The 25,476-nt window shown below is 44.5% G+C and overlaps 1 protein-coding gene and 1 pseudogene across 6 annotated transcripts in view; both read left to right on the top strand.

The window, feature by feature from the left end:
• Window positions 1-8,707, top strand: part of AUTS2 (activator of transcription and developmental regulator AUTS2) — a 1,181,390-nt gene extending 1,172,683 nt beyond the window's left edge. For all 6 annotated transcript variants that reach the window (XM_019654461.1, XM_019654460.1, XM_019654462.1 and 3 more), the window contains 4 exons: window positions 830-907; window positions 1,855-1,938; window positions 3,037-3,259; window positions 5,541-8,707. In XM_019654461.1, coding sequence (XP_019510006.1) covers window positions 830-907; window positions 1,855-1,938; window positions 3,037-3,259; window positions 5,541-6,789 — 1,634 coding nt within the window. In that variant the 3' untranslated portion in view covers window positions 6,790-8,707. The remainder of the gene's footprint in view (window positions 1-829; window positions 908-1,854; window positions 1,939-3,036; window positions 3,260-5,540) is intronic.
• Window positions 8,708-16,336: 7,629 nt separating this feature from the next.
• On the top strand, window positions 16,337-16,823 carry LOC109389144 (60S ribosomal protein L32 pseudogene; annotated as a pseudogene).
• The last annotated feature ends 8,653 nt before the right edge of the window (window positions 16,824-25,476 follow it).

Genomic DNA, 25,476 nt, shown 5'->3' on the forward strand with positions numbered 1-25,476 from the left:
TGAAGGCAAAATATAGAGGAGGCAGCATGGATAAAGGGAAAGCCAAAGGAAAGAAGACCACAAAGTTAGACCTGAGTTCCCTGGTGGGCAAAGATTAAGGGAGCCAGTTACGAGAGGACTGGTGTCCAGAAACGTAGGAGGAAGCCTGCTTTCCCGGCACTGAAGATTGAGAGCGACTGGAGGGCTTCGTCTCCCATAACCTCATCCCACTCAGACAGTGAGTCTCTTAGGGCCGGTCCTTCAGTACGGGGCTGTGACAACTAACACATTTTTTAGGAAAAGAGACTCAGCAACGGCCCAAAAGCAGAGCAGCCCAGATATGCAGCTCCATGACAGCTGCTCCTAAGCCAAGAGTTATAAAATGTACAGTTTCCAGAACTGTGTTTCTCAAAGGGAACGACTTGCTCCCCGAGATGCTCTATGAAGAAAATAGCGCAAGCCCAGATGTTCCCCTCTGAGAGAACAAGGGAGCCCGTGAACATGATCATGGCTCTTAGTCCTTCACACAAGGACCTCGCTTAACATTTCTCCTAGCTTATTTGGCTATAGAGCTCCCACCCCCCAGCAGGGTTTCTAATACTGTGTGTCAGTGTCTTTAAAAAGTCACACCTGCTTTTGGAGGTGGCCAGCCGGCTTGTGGGGAGCCATGGGGGGTGGTTTATTATTGCCTGCTTTCTAACAAGCATGTTTCTTCTTCCCCGATGTGTTGCCTGGGTGGACTGTAGCTATGTCCTGACTTGAACATATTCTCTCATGGGGTCCTTAGGCCTGTTGCATTGTAGGAGTTGGCTTTCTGGGGATCCTGATTCCATTATGTGTGACTTTACAGGTGCTGCACACCCAACTGGGACTCCCTTTGGGCCGCCTCCTCATCACAGCAACTTCCTCAATCCTGCTGCCCACCTCGGTGAGTCGCCCATAGCGGTGGGAAAAGATATGTGTATTTTGGGAAACCTGTCTACTGCACTCCTGCTGCACTTCCTGGCAGGTCGGCCATAGTCTGGATGCCTTGTGTACTACGTAGGGAAGTGATGGCGATCTTGTAGAAGTTTGAATATGTGGCAGCCATTGTCAGGATGTCAGCACCTCTGGTAGTGAAGACTTTCCTACCGAGTGGATCTGTGCTCCGTAGTGGTTCTGTCTGAAGGCACTGATGGTGCACTGGGGAAAGCCTGCCTCGGTCCCTCAGGGAACCCAGGGGCAGGGCACCCGCTCCTGCCCGATGGAGCAGGTTGGGGAGCTGTTGGCCCATGTCCATTGGCACCTCCTAGAGGTGGATAGAACGTCAAGCTGGTGTTATGAAGAGTCACCACCCATTGCTGTTTAATCACTTCACAATTCCCTGCCCTATTAATGTCTCTTCTAGTAAAGGTGCCTGCTTTTTTCCTGGTCTTTCTTTATTGGATATTTTCTGTAAGCAGATGCAGGCAATGGTGCGCCCAACAGCAGGGTGGTAACACGTGAGCCTTCAGAGTTTCATCACTGAGAGGCTAATTTTAAGATGTAATCTGACTTCCTTTCCATTAGAGCCTCCAGAGCACATTCCAGAAGAGGGGAGACGGGGCAGGGACACATCTTAGAACACGTGGCTTGAGTCATGTTCCCTACCCAGCCAAAGAGAAACGGGGCAAAATGCACAGTTCCAGAAATGAGCTTTTATAAATGCTGTGCTACCCCAATGCCTAAATCCAAGTGCAGTGAAAACCTTTGCGTGATCTGGTAGGAAAGCGGGACAGATCAGGTTGCATAGGGACAGGGCAAGGATTGCCTACCCTTTCCCCAGCTTCCAGGAAGCTCTTACGTTCCTCATGCAGCAGAGTCGTACAGCTGTCTCCTTCCCAATCTTGTTTGCAGAGCCTTTCAATCGTCCGTCTACGTTCACGGGCCTAGCAGCAGTGGGTGGCAATGCCTTCGGCGGACTTGGAAATCCTTCAGTTAGTGAGTACCTCTAATTTTTTTAAATCCTCCTTGGACTGTGTATCTCCTGTGACCTTTCTATGGCCCAAGACCTTTCCAGAGTAAAGGAAACAATGTTCTTGGGAAATAAATTGAGGTTGCATCGTTGCAAAGGCAGGCCTAAACAGTGGAGTTAGGTGTAAGTGTGCATTCCATCAAAACCACCTTTTTAAGGATAGCCCACTGTTAATACATGTTCCCAAGGTTCAGGAAAGGTAATGAACTCCCAAAAGTTTGCTTAAATTCATAGTTTCATCCACATTCCATCTCTACTATCCACAGCTTTAGCTACAACTCCCATTAGAAGTGAAAACAACTTTTAAATTTTATCTCACCTTTGGCATTGATTGAATTGGAAAAGCTCCTTGAAAAATAGCAGGAAAACAGCAGGCTCAGGAGAGTCAAGAGCTGGCAGCATATCGTGCTCCATAATCTGGGAGGGCCATGTGGTGTTCTACTACAAAGTCTGCCTCAAATAGGAAAACGTTCTAAACATTATTTAGTCAGTGAATAAAATACACTCAACTTGTTTTCTCTCATGCCATCCACATATCACAGTCTCCAGGTCCAGGGACCTAAAATGCAGCTGTAAGCAACCATCACAGTTTCATCTAGCACAGAGACCTTATGCGTCTGTTTAGGTCAAGGCCCTGTCTGGTATCTGGTGACACTTGTTTCACTTTGCAAAAGTTGTGGAGAGTACTGGTCGTGTTAGCAGGGTTGTGGTGGGTAGAGGGTAACCCTGAATTCTCTGAACTGAGCATTATCCGTTAAATCACACCATCAAAACACACCCTTCTGCGTGTACAGATATGTTTAAGTAGGTGACCTTGACACCTGTTCGGTCCCTTTCCTTTTTAATCTCCCCCTTCCTTTGGTAAAAAAGCTGTGAGCTACCTCTCCAGTGTAGGACAAGTGTTCCTCTAATGAATTTGTTAATCTCCTTTCCTTTTCCAGCTCCCAATAATATGTATTCATTTTAACTCTGAATGCTGTTAAAAGTTTTTTGGTAAGTACCTTCATTACAGCAGATTATATAATTTCTCTTAAACCTTTTTGTTCTCCACTTCACCATTTCAGCACCCAACTCAATGTTCGGCCACAAGGATGGCCCCAGTGTGCAGAACTTTAGCAACCCTCACGAACCCTGGAACCGGCTGCACCGAACGCCTCCGTCGTTCCCGACCCCTCCGCCCTGGCTGAAGCCAGGGGAGCTGGAGCGTAGCGCGCCCACTGCAGCTCATGACAGAGATAGAGATGTAGATAAACGAGACTCATCTGTTAGTAAAGATGACAAAGAAAGGTACGGAAAGAAACCGCTCTCGAGTCCCACTGGGGGAGCCCGCTCTATGCCAAGTACTGGCTGTCCACCCTCCCTGTCCCAGCCTCGTGCTTCAGCTGGCCCTGTGGCCTCAGGTCCTCACACAGCAGGGCCAGCACAGCACCCAGGCCCCGACATCCCCAGTGCCCCGCTCTGGTCCCATAGTGCCTCGTGACCGTAGCACCTGACCGTAGCAGAGCGAAAGGGTTCTGACTCAGAAGCAGCTGCACATGTGGAACCTCCCAAGGCCTTGTGAGCATTAGGAGATCCAAATAAAAGTCTTTGTCTAAAAGACAGTGAGTTGGGGCTTCGGACCAGACATACACAGCATGAATCAGTACCATATTTGCTTTCAAGTTTGTGTAGTCCATTGAATCATCCATAGGTTTTTCTCTCTCTTTTCTCTCCCTTTCTTTTTGTTTTCTTTTAGAAAGTCATGTTTGCATTGTCTCATCATATTGTTCTGAAATTTTGTTCAAATTCAAATCCTGGGCTCACAGATGACTAATAAAGTTTTGCTAACCTAAATTTAGAGAAACGTCAACAAGCAGTTTGGGTTTGGGTTTTGTTTTGCCAGTGGATACTTAATTTTATTAATCGTTTTTATGTCTACTTTGTAACCCATGCTTAAAACAGAAGTAGCCTTAAAGAGGAAAACGTCTTACGGTATTTCTTTCTGAAGAATGTCACAAGCATTCTTGACGTGTCCCTTTTTCTTTTCTTTCTTCAGGATATTTTCATTTTGAATGAACTGATAAGGAATACACAAGATATGCTTGACAGAAAATACCTAATAACAATTCCCTTTTGGTACTTAAGACTCAAATGTGATCCAAATCTTTCATTTTTCTTTACTGTGTATATTGTGTGTGTATTTCAGTGATTTAAAGGAATTCAACTTTGCAGGTTCTAAATGTGACAGATTAGTAGATATTTATCATAGACCATCATGCTAACTTGATTTCTTTTTTATAAAAGAAAAAGACAAATTTTCCTTCAACGCAGTCGGATAAAAATCTTTTAGCCAGTGGGAAGACTATTGATAACATTCAGCTCTGAACTAGAAACCGCCCAAGTGAGGCACACCTAAAGTGGACGTCCCCTAGACCAGGAACTCTCCTTACACAGGCTGTTAATGAAGAGAAAACAGAAGGTGGCAGCAAACCTGGTCACATGTTTCTTGATGGAGTCAAAATGGCCTCTTGGATTAAAGTCAGGAAACCTAATAAAATACAGTCTTCTTTTATCTTTCCTTTTAAAGATGTTCGTCTTAGCTTTTGCCCATGGGCTAGATACAGAGTTGTAGAGGGAGTCTTCCTTCCCCCACCACTGCGGCCGCCTCTCCTGAGCCTGGCCGCCCCTGATCCCGCGGCATCCTGCTTGCCTCCTCACCGTCCCACGGGTGTCTGGGGCCGCCCGTAAGACTTGCCTCTTCACGTGGTACCTGACTGTCATTCAGTTGCTTTGCATTTTCTGCCAAGTACTCTTAAGCCCCCATCCATCCAGGTCTCTAAAACTCTTCTTTCGTGTTTCCATTCACGGACGCTCACGGATTGTTCTTGGTTCCCTCATGAGGTTTTGTGTCTGTGGACCTGCTTTTCCTACAGGCTTTCTCAATCTCCTCATTGGATTGTAGCTTTCTTATCCTTCCTATTGCAAAAGTACTTTTTGTAACCCAAAAGTCCTGAGCTTGTGCTTTCCTTTCAAACCCCCTCATGGACTGCACCGGAGATTGCTCTGTCTCCGCGTCCTTGACCCTGAAACCAGCTGTCTGTCCTGATGTCAGGAGAGAGAAGCTTGGTCATCGTCACGGTAAACTCCCTCCTCCTGGCTCTGTATTGCAGAGTGCGGCGAAAAGTCGTGTTCGCATTTGTGCTCTTCACACTTGATTCTCAACGCTGACTGATCCTGAGACTCCAGTCAGACGGGCAGCATGGCCACATCACCGACTCACCACATTGGGCCATTTCGGCTTTCTGAAAGCTCTTCCTTTGTGGTCTTGATTGAGGCACGTGACTCTTCCATACAGAGCAAACTATTCTCTTCTCTCAGCTCTCCCATTCACCCTCATCCCCAGCACTTCACCCTCTTAAAGCTTCCTTTACAGTCTAGATAAGTCAGGGTGGCTGGATTTGTCATACAAAGGGCATGTCCGGCTGCCAGACCCAATCCAGTTCTTCTCACACCACCATTTCATTGGCAGCCCCTTGCCAGGCCGACAAGCCCATTTCATTTGCTTCCTGTTTCCCTCTTTCTTCCTCAGGGAAAGTGTTGAGAAAAGACACTCCAGCCACCCTTCACCAGCACCTGTCCTCCCGGTGAGCACCCTGGGACATACCCGCAGCTCCACTGAACAGATCAGGGGTCATTTGAACACTGAGGCTCGCGAGAAAGACAAATCCAAAGAGAGGGAGAGAGACCACTCAGAGTCCCGCAAGGACCTGACCGCCGAGGAGCACAAAACGAAGGAGGGCCACCTGCCCGAGAAGGACAGCCACAGCCACGAGGGGCGAGCCGTGGGCGAAGAGGCCAAGCAGCTGGCCCGGGTGCCGTCGCCCTACGTGCGGACCCCGGTCGTGGAGAGCACCAGGCCCAACAGCACCTCGAGCCGTGAGGCTGAGCAGCGCAAGAGCGAGCCCGCCTACGAGAACCCCAAGAAGAGCTCAGAAGTCAAGGTGAAGGAGGAACGCAAGGAGGACCACGACCTCCCTCCGGAGGCCCCCCAGACCCACCGGGCCTCAGAGCCACCTCCTCCCAGCTCCTCCTCCAGTGTGCACCCGGGGCCTTTGGCCTCCATGCCCATGACGGTGGGGGTGACAGGCATTCACCCCATGAACAGCATCAGCAGCCTGGACAGGACTCGCATGATGACCCCCTTCATGGGCATCAGCCCCATCCCGGGTGGAGAACGGTTCCCATACCCTTCTTTCCACTGGGACCCCATTCGGGACCCTTTGAGGGATCCCTACCGAGAACTTGACATTCACAGGAGAGACCCGCTGGGCAGGGACTTTCTGCTAAGGAATGACCCTCTTCACCGTCTCTCCACTCCCCGGCTGTACGAAGCTGACCGCTCCTTCAGGGACAGGGAGCCTCATGATTATAACCACCACCACCACCACCATCACCACCCTCTGTCTGTGGACCCACGGCGGGAACACGAGCGAGGGGGTCACCTGGATGAGCGGGAACGCTTGCACATTCTCAGAGAGGACTATGAGCACACGCGGCTCCACCCAGTGCACCCGGCTGCCCTCGACGGGCACCTCCCCCACCCCAGCCTCCTCACTCCGGGACTCCCCAGCATGCACTACCCCAGAATCAGCCCCACCGCGGGGCACCAAAACGGACTCCTCAACAAGACTCCTCCTACAGCCGCGCTCAGTGCGCCGCCCCCACTCATTTCTACACTGGGGGGCCGCCCAGTCTCTCCCAGAAGGACTACTCCACTGTCGGCAGAGATAAGGGAGAGGCCGCCTTCCCACACGCTGAAGGATATTGAAGCTCGATAAGGAGAGACTAGGACACGAAAGAGGAAGAAATCCTACCCCGACACGATGCCAGACTTTAGAAAGAGAGAGCACGAGAACTCCTGCATCATTAACACAGACTGGGGGGCGAGAAGCCCCCAACTCTTACCTTTGTAAAAAATGTATAGACTCGGTGCAGATTTTGAAATGTTTTTGTATATTATATGTTGAAATTTTTCAGATCTTTTAGCCAAGTCACATGTTCTCACGTGTCCCAACTCTCTCGGTTTCTCGTATAAAACTTTTTGATTTGAACCAAAACAGTGAAGATGACAACACACACCAGTGTGGTAATACTTGGGGAGAAAGCAAACAACAATCCACACAATCCATCGTGCAAAGCTCTTTCAGGTGAGAAGGGAAAGCCGTGTACATACTATGTAAAAAAAGGTTGCTTCACGAGCTAAGGGTTCATATATGCAAAAGGGTAAGATGAAAGCTTTACTTTGTATAAATGTAAATAGATAAAGATTAAGTAACATAATACATTAATACTTCTTAAAATGTGCTATTTGCAAACCTAATATCAGTGAACACAGGTGGCTATGCTGTGTTCCCATGTATTGTTATAGACAGCTAAACCCTTCAACTATGCAATGAATGTTAGGGCTTTTCACAAAAGCCCGTCTAACTCAAAGGAGCCTTTTCAATCCATTTACAACATACTTAAGGTCATATTTTCCCTGAACAAGCACTTACGTGATATGACTCTGTTTTCCTTGCTTGTTTTTTTCAAATGGAGAAACATCCTATTTTGCAAATTGGACCCCAGGCTGAAACTTTGCGTCTGAAGTTGCTGCTTGTGGGCTCCCAGGGGGAGAGGGCAGCCCTGGAAAGGTAACGAGGACATGAGCAACCAGTGCCAGGGAGGACGGGCGTTGTCAGATGCCAAAATCAGGGGACACAAACAGGTCGCCAGCATCTCGTCACCACCCATCACATGATTTCACACACACCTCTTGTGGGAACCATGCATTTTTCAGTGTGTCCTGTTTCATATCTGTACACACCTCCTCGTTTGGTAATGAGATTTAATTACACCTAAACAGATCCTGAAAGAAAGCTTCAAGTTTTCTCAGATGATGGATATGTTTTCACTGTATTCAATAACTGACGAGTTTAAGGTGCACATTTCCTAATGTGACTCAATGTATTCCAGTCAGTAATAAAGTCTGGGAATAGCCGTGACAGGTCAGCCCTGTGCAGCCATGGAGAGTTACAGAGGGTGGAAGGTGGCAGACAAAGTTTTGTGTGTGCGTGTGTTTTTAAGTTTGCATCGATCTTAATGTCTCTTCATAATACTTTTATAACACATTAAGCCTCTTGTCTACATATTTGGAGAGAATATGACTTTACTAGCAGAGAAATACAATATATCTTGTCTACTGGACTGTAAAATATATGTATGAAATAAAATTAGTTCCATTTGGTCTTCTAGTATATTAAAAGTGCTATCTGACGTTGTTATCCTGTTTTTGCAAAAAAAAAAAAAAGTTAATTACAGACCATTGTTTCTAATAAGCAGAGAGATCTATTTTAGTAGTAAACTAAAGGTTTAGTTGTGAGCTTCAGATTTTGTGAACTCCAGATGTTGTGCAGTGTTTTTTTTTTTGTTTTTGTTTTTTTTGTTTTGTTTTGTTTTTTTGTTTTTTAAGACAACAATTAAAAAGGAAAAAAAAATTCAAGGAATATGTACACTGGAACTGTAGTGGTAGCTTTCAGTATTGTAAAGAGATTGTTCTATACAGACCTTTTTGCCGTTTATCCTGTATGTAATAAAGTCCTTTCTAGATCCTATGTGAAAAGAAAAGTGAAGCGACTGAATCTTCAGCATGTTCTCATCAGCGGAGCCTTCTTGTGTAACGTAAACTGTGCCATGTTATTAAAAAATGTGAACTAAGCTTTCAGCTGTTTGTTTGTGTGCATGGCCATCCTCACCTTAGGGAAGAAGCCATACCTGTGAGACCTGGCTCTGAAACACCTGAGCCCAGCCAAGTGACAACAGAAGGCAGACCTCCAGTGGCCACCTGCAGACTTAGCTAGTGACCCGCCAATTAGTCTCTGTAGACCTGTGAGTCCCACTCAGTCAGTTCTGGGTTCTCTTGTTGTTTTATGTGCTAAGCAAAATGCTGTAAGTCCTGGGTAGGTGTTTCGGGATTTTGTAGAGGATGTATGTGTGGCCAAGTTAGCAAGCGCCCGTTGTGCCCTGGCCCACCTCAGACCTCAGCGTCTGCTTTCTCTGCACTGATGACACCTCCAATTTCGGGTCTTTGGCAGCGGTCTGCGTGGTTGTTCCTTTGCATTTCACTCTGAGGACTCAGTTCTGTGTTACCTAAGACCTTCCAGATGCTTCTTCCTGTCTCTCCCTTTTCTGTGTCTTGTTGAATGACATGGCACATCTCTCATCAGTTTGCAGACTTCTCCCTCATCCTCGACAGCCTGGTTTGTTTCCAAGGTGTAAAAATCGTTAAATGTTATTGTGTCAACCTGATGAAATTTCTGTAGGGATAGATGTTTGTATCTTACTGGAAAAAGCAAAGGAAAGCAATCCTGGTTAGCAGGATGTGGTAGCTGCTAACCATGCCTTACAAATGGGAAGTGAACAGAAACGGGGGCTCGGGGCTAGTGACTGGAGGGTGCCATGGGCTCATGGGGGTGTGGGGCACTGGAAGACTCCTGGGGGGACCAGCCCTGCAGGTTTAGATAGAAAGCTAATGAGAGAAGCAGGGGCTGCTGGGTAAAGGCTGCTTCACTCTGCTATTCTACGTGACTACCTGATTTCCAGACTCGAGAAAATCACTGGAAGAAAAACGAATGGATTGGAAAACATGGTAAACACTGTGTTTTTCCAAATCAGGCAATTCTCAAGACTGCAGACACTCGACATCAATGTGGATTTGCTGTTTCTGGCAGACCTCACTGCCTTCTATTATACACCTATTTTCATGTCGCCATCTGCAATGTCAGGACTGAGAGAAGTCAACCCTCACATCAGTCACAGTATTTAATCCCTGAGGCTTTATTCATCTCAACCTTTGCATATTTTCCCTCTAATTATGTTCAGTTTCTTGGCATTGATGGGTACCAGCACCAATTTGATTTCCTGCTAACCTATAGATGCTCTAATTATCTCCACAATCTTTGACTGACAATGACCTTGTTACCTTCTAATAGTACATGACAAGTAAAATAGCGAACATAATGATGCAATAATTAACATTTTAGAAGGATAGTTGCAAAAGCATTTGCTGTTTATCCTTTTTCTGCCTCAGCCAAGGTGGATAAGACAAATAGGATGTGACTGTTGATGTTATGTACGTATGTAGCATAAAAAAAAGTTGAAGACAGAACTGTGCAGTGCGAGTAGCCATGCAGTGTGGGCCACTCCGGGCCATCCCTGTGTGCCTGCGTCCATACTGAAAAGGATATTAGGCCTTGGTGGCATTAAATCTGCTGAAAGAAAGAGGATAACAAAAGTGACTTGGGCTTTTTCACATGTTATTTTTTAAAGCTTTGCTATCAGGTTTTTTTCTATGAATTTCTGAGTGGTTTCCTAGACAGGGGAAGTTACCTTTCAATAGAATAGGGTCATTTAACAGAAAATTATATCATCGAAGACAATTCCACGCTGTGAAATTGCTGGCCTTCCTTTGGCACTATCACAAGTACAAGGCAAGTTATTCACCTCACAAGAGCTGCAGGAAGCCTCTGGTAGGAGCTTGACCAGGTGGCAGGACCTGCAGCCACGCCGCTACCTACCATTCAGTGACCTTGAGCCAATCAGAGAACCACCCTGGAACTGTTTCTTAATGTGCGAAGTGACCTTAACTCTGCCTGAAGACGGGCATGCTGTAGCCCGATGTGCCTCAGCATGGATGGGATTTGGGTGTGTGCTACCCCAGAGGCAATGGGAATGGTAGGGTGGATAGAGAATGCCCACAGAAAGAGACAGGAGCTGTATTTGTTTTTACAGACTCAGTCCCAATTATAGTGTTGTGAAAATTTTTAATAAAGATTTGCTGACATATTTGGTAGAACCAAAAGCAGTGGGTTTCTAACTCACAGACCTCAGTGTTTCTCACCTGGTGAGGGGAAGGGTAATTAGGCAGCATCTGGCTAGAGCACCCAGAATATTGCCAGTTGGGGCCCCAACCTACTATCATACCCTGATGTTTACAGACTCCCTGACGTAGGTAGGCAGGGTGGGGTTGAACCTCCGAGCCAGTATTTGGAGACTGAATACTGTGTCAGAAGAGCCCTGGACAAGAGCCTTCAAGAACTGTGTCTTGTGTCCCAGGCAGGTCTTGGGCACACAGGCTCAGCCTCCTCAGCTCTAACTTGAATTTTCATTGGCCGATATTTGAGGCTTCTCCGAGCTCTATCTGAATTTTGTATCTCTGGTGGGCCTCAGGTTGCTTTTTAAAACCTATTTACCGTCTCATACCCTGTACCATTCTCAGTACTTCTTGACAACCTCTTAACCTACATTTATTTGCAGGATCTATTCCCTTTTCCCAAACACCCTGGTGTCAAGTCAGACTCAAAACCATCTCCATAAAGCCTCCCCTGAGCTCCTTGTTTCACACTGATCCCTCCCTCTAGAAACCCTGTGTCACTCTCTGAGCCCCCCCCCCACTCCACCCTCCACTCAGCCCTCCCTGTTCTGGGATTCCATAGGCCCCAATCTTCTCTACTGCAGGGCAGAGGCCTAAATGGATGTCTCCCAAGGTAGGTAGAGGCCTCTCCTGGGTTGGGTCGGTGAACAGGAAACTGCACAGATACCTGGCTCTGAAATGTCTGACTAACCCACATGCATCCCGATGCAGTGCACATCTACACACAAACCTGAAACAAGTTCCTGGTTCTGCATAATGAGCTCCGAATGTTTTTATTCCATTATCTTCTAATTTTTTTTTTAATGCTGGGTGCACCCACTACATTTCACGCACTTGGAAACCATGGGTCTCAAATCCCTAGTTTGAAAACAGCATCACAAAAGAAATTCCCCAGACTTTACAGGAGGGTGAGACTCACATGGGCTGAGGATCAGGCTGCTTTCTGCTCTTGTCCTACAACTGCTCCTTGTCCTTTGACCTGGGCTCTCCCTAAACCAGCCTTTGTGCTACTGCCAGTTCTACCCACGTCTCCCAGGTTCCACAGGCATCCTCTACTTAGAGAGGTCTGCCGAGTGCGGCCAGGACCTCCCACCTGGCCTTCAAGGGCCTGCACCTGGTGCCTGGAACCAACCAGCTTCATCTGTCTTTCCCTGCACTCCCTGGGCATTCATGTACCTGTGTCTTTGTTTCCTCTGCTTTGTCTTCTTCATCTGGAAAACTGAGGCTCGCCTCAAAGGCCTTCACCTCTAGGAAGCCTCCCCTGACTGTCCCTTGTCCCCCATCATGGTTAACTGCTTACTCTAGTGGCTCTCAGATTGAGGTCCTTGAACCAGCAGCAGCACTACCTGGGAACTTGTTAGAACTATAATACATATCTCAGCCCCCTCCCTCCAGCCTCCTGAATTGGAAACCCTGAGGGCGGGCCCCAGTGATCTCTGTTTTAATGAACCCTCCAGGCGATTCTAATGCACAGTCAAGTTTGTGGAACGCTGACTCAGCCTATGTAGAAAGGTCAATGGAAAGTTCTAGCCAAATGTTGCAAAAAGAACCATCAGGTAACAGAAGATGATCCTGGAAGAGAATCTGTGTTCTCTTTGATTTTTCAGCCTGATCCATGATCCTCATTTGATTCAGAAAGGCATTTTCCACTTCCGGGTCTATCCCAATTCCTTGCTAGTGTATGGTTGTAATTCATGTATCACTAACAGTACGAGATGGGCCAAGATGTCAGCCTCTCCCTCTCCTTAGCATAATGAGAGTAGTAGCCAATGTTAACTAAGTGCTTTTTGTATGTACTCTTCTAAGTGCTTTTAACATGGATTAGCTCCCTTAATGTGTTCAACAGGGTATAACCCAAATGGGCAAGTGAGAAAAATGAGGCCCAGAGAGATGAAGCAATGTGCCCGTTTCAAACGCATAACCTAATTACAAATCCAGGCGGTCTCCCACCTGAGCCTGCACCATAACCGTGGGCCTGTGTTACCACTGAGAGAAGGCCTGCTGAGCTAATTAGCCACATAAACAGCAAGTGCAGGGATGTCGTTTACTCACTTAGCATGCACTTGTAATTAGCACCATATATATTCCAGAGGCTGCAAACTGGTGGCCTGGAATGAATGAGTCAATCAATCAATGAGGATTGTACATGGCTCAATGATAAGAATATGCCACGAACCAAAGATGATGATTAAGCCAAGTCTGTACATCTAAGGTTTATTTTTTTAAAGTGGTAGCTTGTGTTGTATTTGGGCCTGAATGATTTTAGAAAACAGAAATTTTAGGAACTAATTGGATCCAGTCAAGACGATGGAGTAGGTAAATGCTGTGCTTGCCCCCTCTCTTGACCACATCAAAATTACAACTGAACTACCATCACTGACAATCACCTGAAGTCTAGTAGAGCTAGACTTCTAGTAGAACAGAATTCCTATAACTACAGATATAAAGAAGAAGCCACATCGAGACTGATCAGAGAAGCAGAGATATGGAACAGGATGGCCCCAGTGGTGGTTATAAATTGGGAGGGATATCTCAGCTGCAAAGGTCCACTCATAAAAGCGAGGCATCCTACCCTGACTCCAGGCTCCTCACACCAGGGTTTCAGTGCTGGGGAGAGAAGTCCCACAATTTCTGGCTGTGAAAATTAGTAAACATTGTGGCTGAGACAGAGTGAGGCTGGAGTCCCAGGCATTCCTCTTAAAGGGCCCATGCATAGACTTACTTGCTAATGGGTTTACTTGATTTGAGCTTTAGCACTGGGGCAGCAGCTCGAAAGACACCGGGGACATATGGAGAGAAACTGAATTGTCTGGCTTCTGAGAGAGGGCTCTAGGGGCAGATTCCTTCCAGACAGAAGTGCTAGCAAAAGTAACAAAGTTTCTTTGTTGAGCTCTCCCTCCACCCAGGGTGCACATGCAAGCAGGCTCCATATCTGAGTTTCTATCAACCTGATTAACACCATTCATCCATCTCTGGTGATTCCCTGAGACCCCAGCCCATCCAACTTGTGCACACACGCAAGCCATTTCCAGTGACTTTTCCATTCAAATGACTTGTCTTGGCTCATGCTTCAGACTTTCCTAAAATCTCTCAAACATTCACAAACCCCATATAAGCAGCATCTGGCCTTGCTAAGCAGCCCCAGGCCTGGCACTATCTGCAGTTGTCTTTGGTTCACAGCTTAGCCTTTCCCAAGCACCTTCAAACCCAGCAACAAAGGCAGTTATCTGCAGATCACTTTGTAGTTCATACCAGGTGGCCCATGACAGGACACAGGCAGAAGCTGACCTCGGCTTGCAACAGAGCCCCTCCTAAAAGGCCCAGAGCCAACACACCTGGTGGCCAGCTTCAGACCACACAAGAGCACCACCCAATCACCTCCACAAAAGACACACCAAAAGGGCACACTGGGCAAACAACAGAGCCCCGCTAAAGTGAATCTTGCTCCATAAGGTCAGCTCCTGCACAACAGCTCCTCCACTGTACTCATGGCCAGTCCTCATAGCCAATCAGTCTGAGGGTCAATCCCTCTCATTGATGTGCAAACAGCAACTAAGGCTCAATTACAACAGGAGGGCACACATAACACACACAAGGAACATATCTGCAGTACCCAACTTAGGTGACCAGTGAGACTGAGCCACTGAGTCTTACATGATAACTACTGCATTAGGGCACTCTGCCAAGATGGGAGATGTAGCAGCTCTACTTAATACATAGAAACAAAACAGGGAGTCAGCCAAAATGGTGAGACAGATATGTCCTAAATGAAAGAATAGAACAAAGCTCCAGAAAAAGAACTAAACAAAATGGAGACAAGAAATCTACCAGATACAGAGTTCAAAACACTGGTTATAAGGATGCTCAATGATCTCAGTGAGAACTTTAACAAAGAGATAGAAAACAAAAAAAAAATGTAGATAGAAAACACAAAAAAGAATCAGTCAGAAATGAAGACTATGATAACTGAAATCAAGAATACAAGAGGGAATCAGCAGTAGATTAGATGAAGCAGAGGATTGGATCAGCGATCTGGAAGAGAAGGTAGCAGAAAACACCCCATCAGAACAGCAAAAAGAAAAAAAGAATCCCCAAAAAAGAGGATAGTTTAAGGAGCGTCTGGGACAACATCAACTGTACCAACATTTGCATTATAGAAGTACAAGAAAAAGAAAAGAGAGAGCAAGGTATTGAAAACCGATTTGAAGAAATAATGACTGAAAACTTTCCTAGTCTAGCAAAGGAAATAGACATATAAACTCAGGAAGTGCAGAGAGTTCCAAGCAAAATGAATGCAAACAGGCTCACACCAAGACACATCATAGTTAAAGTGCCAAATGTTAAAGACAGAGAATCATAAAAGCAGCAAGAAAAAAGCAGTAAGTTACCTACAAGGAAGCTCCCATAAGACTGTCAGCTGATTTCTCAACAGGGAAGGGACTGGCATGAAATATTCAAAATGATGAAAAGGAAAGACCTACAACCAAGATTACTCTACCAGCAAAACTATCATTTAGAATCAAAGGAGAGATAAAGACAACAAAATTTTGTTCCCTGACAACAAAAAAGCTAAAGGAGTTCATCAACACCAAACCAGTATTACAAGAAACGTTAGAGGGACTTCTTTAAGAAGAAGAAGAAGAAGAAAAAGAAGAAGACAAAAACAAGATAAAAAATATGGATAATAAAATGTCAATAGCTACATATCTATCAACAATTCCTTTAAATGTAAATGGATTAAATGCTCCAATCAAAAGACATAAGGTGGCTAAATTGATAAGGAAACAAGACCATTATGTATACAAGAGAGTCACTTCAGATCAAAACCCACACACAGACTTGAAGTAATGGAATGGAAAAAGATATTTCATGAAAAATGAAAACGGAAAAGAAAAGCTGGGGTAGCAATACTTACACCAGACAAAATGGACTTTAAAACAAAGGCTATAACAAGAGACAAAGAAGGACCCAGTAATCCTACTTCTGGGTATTTATCTGAAGAAACCCATAACACTAATTTGAAAAAACATATTCACCTATATGTTCATTGCAGCATTATTTACAATAACCAAGAAATGGAAATACTGTATATAGTGGAATATTACTCAGCCATGAAAAAGAATGGAATCTTGCCATCTGCAACAACATGGATAACCTAGAGCAGGGTTTGGCAAACTGGCTCCCGAGCCACATGCGGCTCTTTGGGTACATTCCATCTGAAAAGTTTGCCGACCCCTGGCCTAGAGGGTATTGTGCTAAATGAAATCAGTCAGACAGAGAAAGACAACTATCATATGATTCACTTATATGTGGAATTAAAAAACAAAATAGAGGGCCGGCCAAGTGGCTCAGCTGATTAAGAGCTCACTCAAGAGTGCGAGCTCTGCCCCTCTCTTCCTCTGCGCTGCCTACGGAGGTGGCGCTCATCTTTTACTTGGTATCATGGCTGCCCTCAGACCACTCGTGAAGCCCAAGATCGTCAAAAAGAGGACCAAGAAGTTTATCCGCCACCAGTCAGACCGATATGTCAAAATTAAGCGTAACTGGCGGAAACCCAGAGGGGTTGACAATAGGGTGCGCAAGAGATTCAACGGCCAGATCTTGATGCCCAACATTGGTTATGGGAGTAACAAGAAAACAAAGCACATGCTGCCCAGTGGCTTTCGGAAGTTCCTGGTCCACAGCATCAAGGAGCTTGAAGTGCTGCTGATGTGCAACAAATCTTACTGTGCTGAGATGGCTCACAACGTCTCCTCCAAGAACCGCAAAGCCATTGTGGAGAAAGCAGCCCAGCTGGCCATCAGTCACCAATCCCAATGCCAGGCTGCGCAGTGAAGAAAATGAATAGACAGCTTGTGTGCAAGTTGTGTTTTAATAAAACCATAAAATTCTTCCATCTGGCTTTTCTGCCCTGAAAAAAGAAAAAAAAGAGTGTGAGCTCTGAGCAACAGGGTCGCCGGTTCGATTCCTACATGGACCTGAGCTGAGCTGCCAACAGGTGGCCAAGCTAAAAAAAAAAAAAAGAAAGAAAAGAAAGAAAGCACTGGGTGGCAGTGGAAAATATAAATAAAGAAATAAACAAACAAACAAAAGAGAAACAAACTCATAGATACTAAGAACGTTTCAGTGGTTGCTAGATAGGAGGGTGTTTGAAAGGATGGGTGAAAAAGGGGAAGGGATTAAGAAGTACAAATTGATAGTTACAAAATAGTCATAGGGATGTAAAGTACAGCATAGGGAATATAGTCAATAATATTGTAATAACTGTGTATGGTGTCAGGTGGGTACTAGATTTATTGAGGTGATCACTTCAGAAGGTATATAAATGTCTAATCACCATGTTGTACTCCTGAAACTAATATAATATTATATGTCAACTGTAATTGACAAAAATTATTTTAGAAAGAAGAAATGTTACGTAGGCAAACTAGAAGTCATGACCGCACTGAGCCCATGTCCCTGAGGGCACATGCCCTGAGGTGCCTGCAGCCCCATCCCTTCCCGCATCCCCCATAGCACTCTCCTATATGTTGGGCAGACATCAGTGAGCAGTTTGTGATTGTGGGCTCATGCAAATGTTTAATACAGAAGTTCTTGAAAAACAAAGTATTCTTGTATAACTAAAGTTCCGGGTGATAAAATGACATCCTTGAAAGTGATAAACCAGCATTCAGACCCACCCATGGTGGGTCTATAATAATGCAACTAAAGATGCCTTCTGCTGTAAGTTCACACACCCCTAACAGTAGCAAAAATGCATGAATATGTTAGGGGGCATGAAATAAATGCACAGTCATCTATTTGACAAACACTGAGGGTGTCCTGTTGGCCAGGCTCATGCTAGGTGCTGGGGCTCTAATAGGAGCCAGAAAAACAAGGCCCCTCTCTCCCTGGTGAGCTTACATCTGGGGGAAGACAATCAAGTGACAAGTTAACCAAGACAAAAAAAAAAGGAGTTTATTTGCTAATGTTCCTGGAAGGAAGGACATGCCTAGATAAAAACAGGAGTGTGCAGGTAATGTGTGAGAGCAGGAGTCCTGTGAAGGAGCACCGAAAGCCAAACTCGAGAGGTCTTTGGGGCTGGTACTAAGGATCTTGCTTCATCATGTAAGCAACTGGGAACCATGAAAGTTTCTGTAAGAAAAGTTTCAGGGAGATCAGACAGATGGCAGTGAGGGTAGATTCCACTAACACGGAAAGCCAAGCTCAGACGGTACCACAGTTCTGCAGCCCATAGGCATTTTACCTCCAGCTCCAGCCCCTCTTGGACATCCTGGAACCTGAAACAGAGCAGTATCTGAGCCCTGCAGCTTCCATTCACCCCTCTAGGGGCCTAGTGGACGTTCCCACCTGGGCTCCACAACACCTCTGTGCATCTGTGGTCCCCTCTGCAGGCTGCCATTGCCAAGGAGTGCCCAATGTTCACCCCCTCTCCTACCTCCTCGCCTATGTGTGCGGGGGTCCAGAGGCAGCCCACACCTGGCATCCCTATGAGTCTTCCCCTCCCCACCACACTCAGCCTCACCCCATCCTCTTCCTTGGACCTCAGCTCTAATTCTGTCATGCCTTCAATTGCTAGTCCCATGTCCTTTTGGCTCTCAGCATCCTTTCACTATGCCCCATTCCCACCCTCCTCACACCCTGGTAACCCTCCCTGGCTCTCTGGCTGGTAATTAGCACAAACCCCCTTTTCCATCTGCTCTTCTTCAGACCTTTCCTTCACCCTCCTGCTCCCCACTGAGGACATGGGCTCCCTGCAGCTCTCTAAAGTGGGGAGCATTTTCCCTTCCACTCCTTTTAATTATGGCTGGAGGTGGGCAAGGGTCACCTTTCTCTCAGAACACTCTCCCTGCCCCTCCCCGAATGCCCCACCTCCTGGCTGCATTGTCTGCCCATCAGGCCCTGCTCGTCCTGGAAGATTCCTACCCCCAACCCCCCACTCATCTCTCCCAGCAGCTCTCAGCCATGATCCTCACTCCTGGGTCCCACCGCAGACTCTGGCACCATCAGTACCTCAGCTCCTCCCTGAGCTCATTTCGAATCCTGCCCCCGAGCCCGTGTCTCGCTGTTCACGCCCACAGGACCCCCACCCTGACAATCCTTTGATGCCGCCTTTGCACACTGTTCCCTGGTTCCTGTCTCCTCACTCCCCATTCCCTACATACACCCCAACGTTCTTGCTCTCTCTTGCCACACACTACCATGGCTAAGCCACAGCCCTGATTAAATATGGTCCTGGCCACCTCATGCCTGGGCCGCCGTGCCAGACACGGTGAGAGAGAACCACAAAATGATGCTACGGTCAGTAAGGTCCTGTGGGCCCTGAATATCTCCTGGAAACCATGCTTTCCCACTACTCCCCTCAGTGCTATCATGCCCCAGGCGTCAGGGGTAACGTGTCTGAGACTGATTCCCTTCAGGCTGGCATTCAGAAGAGGAAGTGGCCTCCTGCAAAGTTCGTTGGAAACCAGCTGTGGGCCAGTGCAGGAGTCATCAGGTCTGCAGAGCAGCAAGCTGTGGGCCCCAGCCCCTCCTCGCCTGCCAAGCACTGACACCCCTCTGCCCATATCATGACAGTGCAGCTGTCGAAAGGGGCTGGAGCCAAGGTTCTGCCATGTCACACTGCTGTATATCCTGGTCCCCGTCCATTCCGTGTCACTCTGCTGTATGTCCTGGCCCCTATTTATTGCGTGGAAGAAGCCAGCACTTCTAACTGTAATTTAAAAGCTCGACTGCTCAAGGTCAGGGTATCCCCCAGAGTCCTGCCCTGTCTCTATCATCGTTAAACTCAAGCAAGAGGGCCTTTCATCTGGACACACACATACATTTATTAAGGAGCATGTGGCCACCTCTGTCACTCTGGAGTTGGTGCGCAGCATTGCACAGTGTCACAGCCACCACTCTTCTCATGTACCTGCTTCTGTACATTCTCTCACTGTGTCCTCAAGACAAAAGGCGTCTGCCCCCGGGGCCAGGAAGGTTGTGTCTCCATCAGGTCAGCACTGCAAACAGATTCTGCCTCAGAGAGCAGGGAGGATTGGAGCAGTGGAAACACGTCCAGAAAAGAAAAGACTTCTTAATTGACTAGTCAAGCCCTTCCTGTGGACAAAGCGAGGTAGCCCTGAAGCAGCAGACACTTGCATATGCAGTGCTGGGTCCCAGGGTTCAGTTTCCAACTTCTGACTTCTCTTGCCCTTCTAATTTGTGGCTCTTGGTGTACTGACAACTTAGACAAGTATTCACCACGTTTTGCATGGGACAAGTGAGGAACATTCCAAAATAATAAACATTTTTACTTTTAAACATCTACATACGTAAGACCAGATGTAACAAGGATAAAACATAAAAATGATTCTTTACACTGACAACAAACACTAGAAGTGCTAAGCATTGCATTTTTATAAAATATTTAAAATTTCAAAATAACATTATTGACTAAAAACAGCATTATTTAAATAATTCTATATAACTTTGAGATTCATTAATTAAAAATTATATTTTGACTTTTAATTTTAAGAGATAATTTTGAGTATTTAGAAGTAATTGAGGGGCCAGCCAAGTGGCTCGTTGGTTAAGAGTTGGCTTGGGAGCGCGAGCTCTGAGCAGCAGAGCCCCGGTTCGGATCCCACATGAGGGCCAGTGGCACTGCACCCTCTACAGCTAAGATGGTGAACAACAGCTTGACCTGGAGCTGGGCTGCCATGAGCTACCGTGAGTGGCCAGCAGCCAGTGTGAGTGGCTGGCAGCCGGTGTGAGCCGCAGTGAGCGGCTGTCCAATGGCCGGCGAGCAACTGCCTCACCCAGGAAGAGTGAAATGATCATAATACAATCATGGGCCAGTGAAGCAGCGTCCTCCACAACTAGACTGAAGAACAAAAGGACAGCAACTTGTCTATTCCCCTCTCCCGATTCCTCAATAACATCTTTAAAAACAAAAAAAAGTAATTGAAAATATGCACAATAAATTTTAATTTTTAAATATTTTCTTTAATTTACTCTCTGATGGAAATGTTCAAATTTTGGACATTTTTTTAAAATGCATTTTATTTTTTAATTCTTTAGACCGGATACAGCATACTTTTTCTGTGAAGGGCCAGATAGTAAATATTTTAGGCTCTGTGGGCCATAGCATTTTTGTCACAACTACTCAGCTATTGTAGCATGCCAGCAGCCATGGGCAGGCAATAAGTAAATGAGTGGACTGTCTGATTTACAGGAGAACTTTACAGAAGCAGGTGGTGAGCCACATTTGGCCTGTGGGCCACAGTTTGCTAATCCCTGCTTTAGACCACTGACAATGAGTCAACATCTTGATATAAATAGAAAATACAAAAATGGAATTCATGAAGGAAAAAACTAGAAAAAAAGGAAAAAATTACTCAAACAACGTCTGCTTAAGTTTTAAAAACTGGGAAAGTATGAAAGAGCAAAATTCTGTCAAGCATGATTGCTATACCATTTGCAAACTAAACATTACACATTTTAAAAGTTGAAATGTGTAGTGAGATAATTGTAGGTTAGCAAGTAGTTGTGAGAAAGAATTCAGACAAATCCATTTATAAACTGCCGGGTTTCCATCAGTGGTTAACATTTTGCAAAACTATAATACAATATCACAACCAGGAGATTGACACTGATAAAATCCACTTATCTTACTCATTTTTCCCCATTTTAGTTACACTCAGTAATTGTGTGATTGTGTGTGTGTTAATTTCTTTACAAATGTTATCACCTGTGTGAGTTCATGTCTCCACCATATCTCCTTCCTGTGGCCCCACAGCCCTCCTCTCCAGCCCTATCCTGGGCAACTACTACTCTCTCCTCCATTTCAAAATGTTGTCATTTCAAGTGTTATATAAATGGAATCATACAGTACATAGCCCTTTAAGATTGGCTTTTTTTCATTTAGCACAATTTCCTGGAGACTTACCCAAGTTGTGTGTAACAGTAGCTCACAGCTCATTCCTTTCTTATTGCTGAGTAGTATTCCACAGAGCTATGGACTGAGTTATAGCTCCCTAAAATTCAGATATTGAAAGCCTAATCCCCACCTGGCTTTTCTGGAGATAGGGTTTCTAAGGATGTGACTGAGGTTAAGTGAGGTTATGAGGGTGGGACCCTGATCTGATAGAACCTGATAGCTGGTCTTTATAAAAGAGGAAGAAACACCAAAGATCTCTCTCTCCCCACTATGTGAGGACTCAGTGAGCCAGGAACAGAGCTCTCACCAGAAACCAACCCCTGCTGGAAACTTGACCTTGGACTTTGCAGCCTCCAGAACTGTGAGAACATGTTTATGTTGTTTAAACCATCCAGCCTGTAGTATTTTGTGGTGCATACAAAGACACCTAATATGTATGTACCACAGTTTGTTTAGCTTTCACCTGTTGAAGGAAATGTAGGCTATTTCCAGTTTGGGGATATGCAAATAAAGCTGCTATGAACATTTGTGTACAGTTTTTTTTTTGTGAACATGTTTTTATTTTTCTGTGATAAATAAAAAAAGTGCAAGTCTTGGGTCATATGGTAGTCGCATTTTAATTTTTAAAGAGTGTCAAGCTATTTCCCAGGGTGGCTGGACCATTGAACATTTCTTCCACTGCTGTATGAGTGACCAGTTTTTCTGCACTTTTATCAGCATTTGGTGGTGTAACTATTTTTTGTTCTGGCCATTCTGTTGGTGGTGACATCTCATTGCAGTTTCAATTTGCACTTCCCTAATGACTAATAATGTTGAACAATGTTTTTGCAGCATAATCAAGGCATGACTCATAAATAAAAATCCTATATACTTAGGTTGTACATGATAGTTTTTTTAAGATGTACAACATGATGATTTAATGTATGTATACATTGTGAAGCGATTACCACAACTGACACCTCCATCACCGTGTGTGTGTGTGTGTGTGTGTGTGTAGAACACTTAAGATCTACTCTTTTAGCAAATTTCAAGTATACATAACATTATTAATCATAATCACATGCTGTACATTACATACCCAAAATTTATTCATCTTAAAGCTTAATGTCTAGACCCTTTGACCACTGACCACTCCACCTTCCAGCTCCTGGCAACAACAGTTCTACTCTCTTGTTCTATGAGTTGAACATCTCTTTATATGCTTCTTTACCATCTGTATATTTTATTTAGTGATTATCTGTCCATGTTTTTTGCCCATTTTCTAATGTTTTTTTGCCATTTAACTTTGACAGTTTGTTATATAGCTTAAATACTAGTTCTTTGTCAGATATGTGGGTTGCAAATATTTTCTCCCAGTCTAGCTTTTCATCTTCTTCCCATGGACTTTCACAGAGCAAAAGCTTTTCATTTTGATTAGGTCAGTTTATCAATTTTCTCTTTTATATATGATGCTTTGGTGTCAAGTTTCTTTGCTTAGCCTTCTCCTCTCACTCTCCTAATACTATCTTTTCATTAGAAAAGATTTTAATTTTGAGGGAGTCTAATTTAATCTATTTTTATTTTGTAGTCTGTGCTTTTGGTGTCATATCTAAGAAATCACAGGTAAATCTAAGATCATAAAAATTGATACTTCTATTTTCTTTTCAGAATTTTATACTTTTACTTTCTTTGTTTTTTAGGTTTTTCATTAATTCTGAGGTAATTTTTGTATATGGTGTGAGGTAAGGATCCAACTTCATTCTTTTATTTGGGGATATCTACTTGCCCCAGCATCATGTTTTAAAGATGGTGTTTTTTCCCCATTGAATGGCCTTGGAATCCTTGTTTAAAATCAATTAACCATCGATCTATGCTTGTTTCTGGACTCTCAATTCTACTCCATTGATCTACATATCTATTCTTATGTATTTAACCTCATATATGGTCAAATGATTTTTAACAAGAGTGCTAAGACCATTCAATGGGAAAAAGATACTCTTTTCAACAAATGGTATTGGGAAAACTGGATATTCATATGAAAAGAATGAAGTTGGAGTTTTACCTCACACCATATATAAGAATTAACTCAAAGTGGATCATAGGCTTAACCATAAAACTAAAACTATAAAACTATAAAATTCTTACGAAAAAGCATAGATGAAAAGCTTCATGACACTGGATTTGCCCATGATTTCCATGATTTCTTCAATATGACACCAAAGGCACAGGCAATAAAAGTAAAAATAAAGTTATACAGCATCAAAATAAAAACTGTGCTTCAATGGACACAACAAATAGAGTGAAAACACATGCACAGAATAAAAAAATAATTGCAAATCATATGTATGAATACAGGCACACACACACACACACACACACACGTATGCTCAAGGTCAGACAATTAAGTTCTCAAACTCATCCTAGAAAAAGTTCTACATACCTCATTGCTGAATATCACTATGGTCACCTTTGAAGCACTCCCCTTGGGAAGCTCTGCACGGACCCCAGTGCCTAGTCCACCCTCAAAGCAATTTTGGAACTCTTTTTCTGGAATGGCCATCAGAGCTGTCACTGTATTACCCTTGATGTACTGAATGTCATCAAAATGTCTTCCTTTTAGTATTTCTTTATCTTTGGGTAAAGAAAAAAGTCATTGGGGGCCAGATCAGGTGAGTAGGGAGGGTGTTCCAATACAGTTATTTATTGCTGTTTTTTCGTTTGTTTTCATATGAAAAATTCATATTTGAGCCACATCAGTATATAGTATAGTAAAAGTTTTATAAAGATACAGCACTTAATGTTGATAATGTAAAATGGTGTGGTGGCTTGATGCTTTTTTTTTAAATTAGTTTCAAGAGTACAGCACAGTGCAATAGTTATACTTTTTACCCCTCAAAGTGACCCCCCTCCCCCAATCCGCTGCCCCACTCCTCCCCCAATATCATACATATCTATTAAATTTCCATTGATTCCACTCCCACAGTATACTCCACATCCTGTGACTATATATATATATATTCAATTATAGTTGACATACAATACTATACAACACCAGCTTCAGGTGTACAGTGCAGTGATCAAGCCTTTACCCCATCCATGAAGAGGTCTCTCTAACAAGAAATGTGACCATCTGATGTCCTACAAAACATTTACAACACTATTAATTATATTCCTCGAACTGTTTTTCATATCCCTGTGGCAATATTGTAGTTACGTATCTATGCTGTCTAATCCCTTCCCCTTCTCCCTCATCCCCATCCCCCACCCAACTAGCAACCATCAGTTTTTCCTCTATATCTCTGAGATTATTTCTATTTACTTTGCTCATTCATTCCGTTTTTTAAATTCCACATATAAGTGAGATCATATGGTATTTGTCTTTCTTGACTGACTTATTTCACTTAGCATAATGTTCTCTAGGTTCATCCATATCGTTGCAAATGGTACGATTTCCTTCTTCTATATGGCTGAGTATTACTCCATTGTGTAAATGTACCACAGTTTCTTAATCCAGTCACCTACTGATGGGCATTTCGATTGTTTCCAAGTCTTGGCTATTGTCAATAGCGTTGCAATAAACATAAGGGTGCATATATTTTTTCGAATTAGCGTCTTGGGTTTCTCTGGATAGATACCCAAGAGTGGAATTGCTGG

The sequence above is a fragment of the Hipposideros armiger genome, unplaced genomic scaffold, assembly GCF_001890085.2.
Source record: "Hipposideros armiger isolate ML-2016 unplaced genomic scaffold, ASM189008v1 scaffold_223, whole genome shotgun sequence".
Taxonomy (NCBI): Eukaryota; Metazoa; Chordata; class Mammalia; order Chiroptera; family Hipposideridae; genus Hipposideros; species Hipposideros armiger.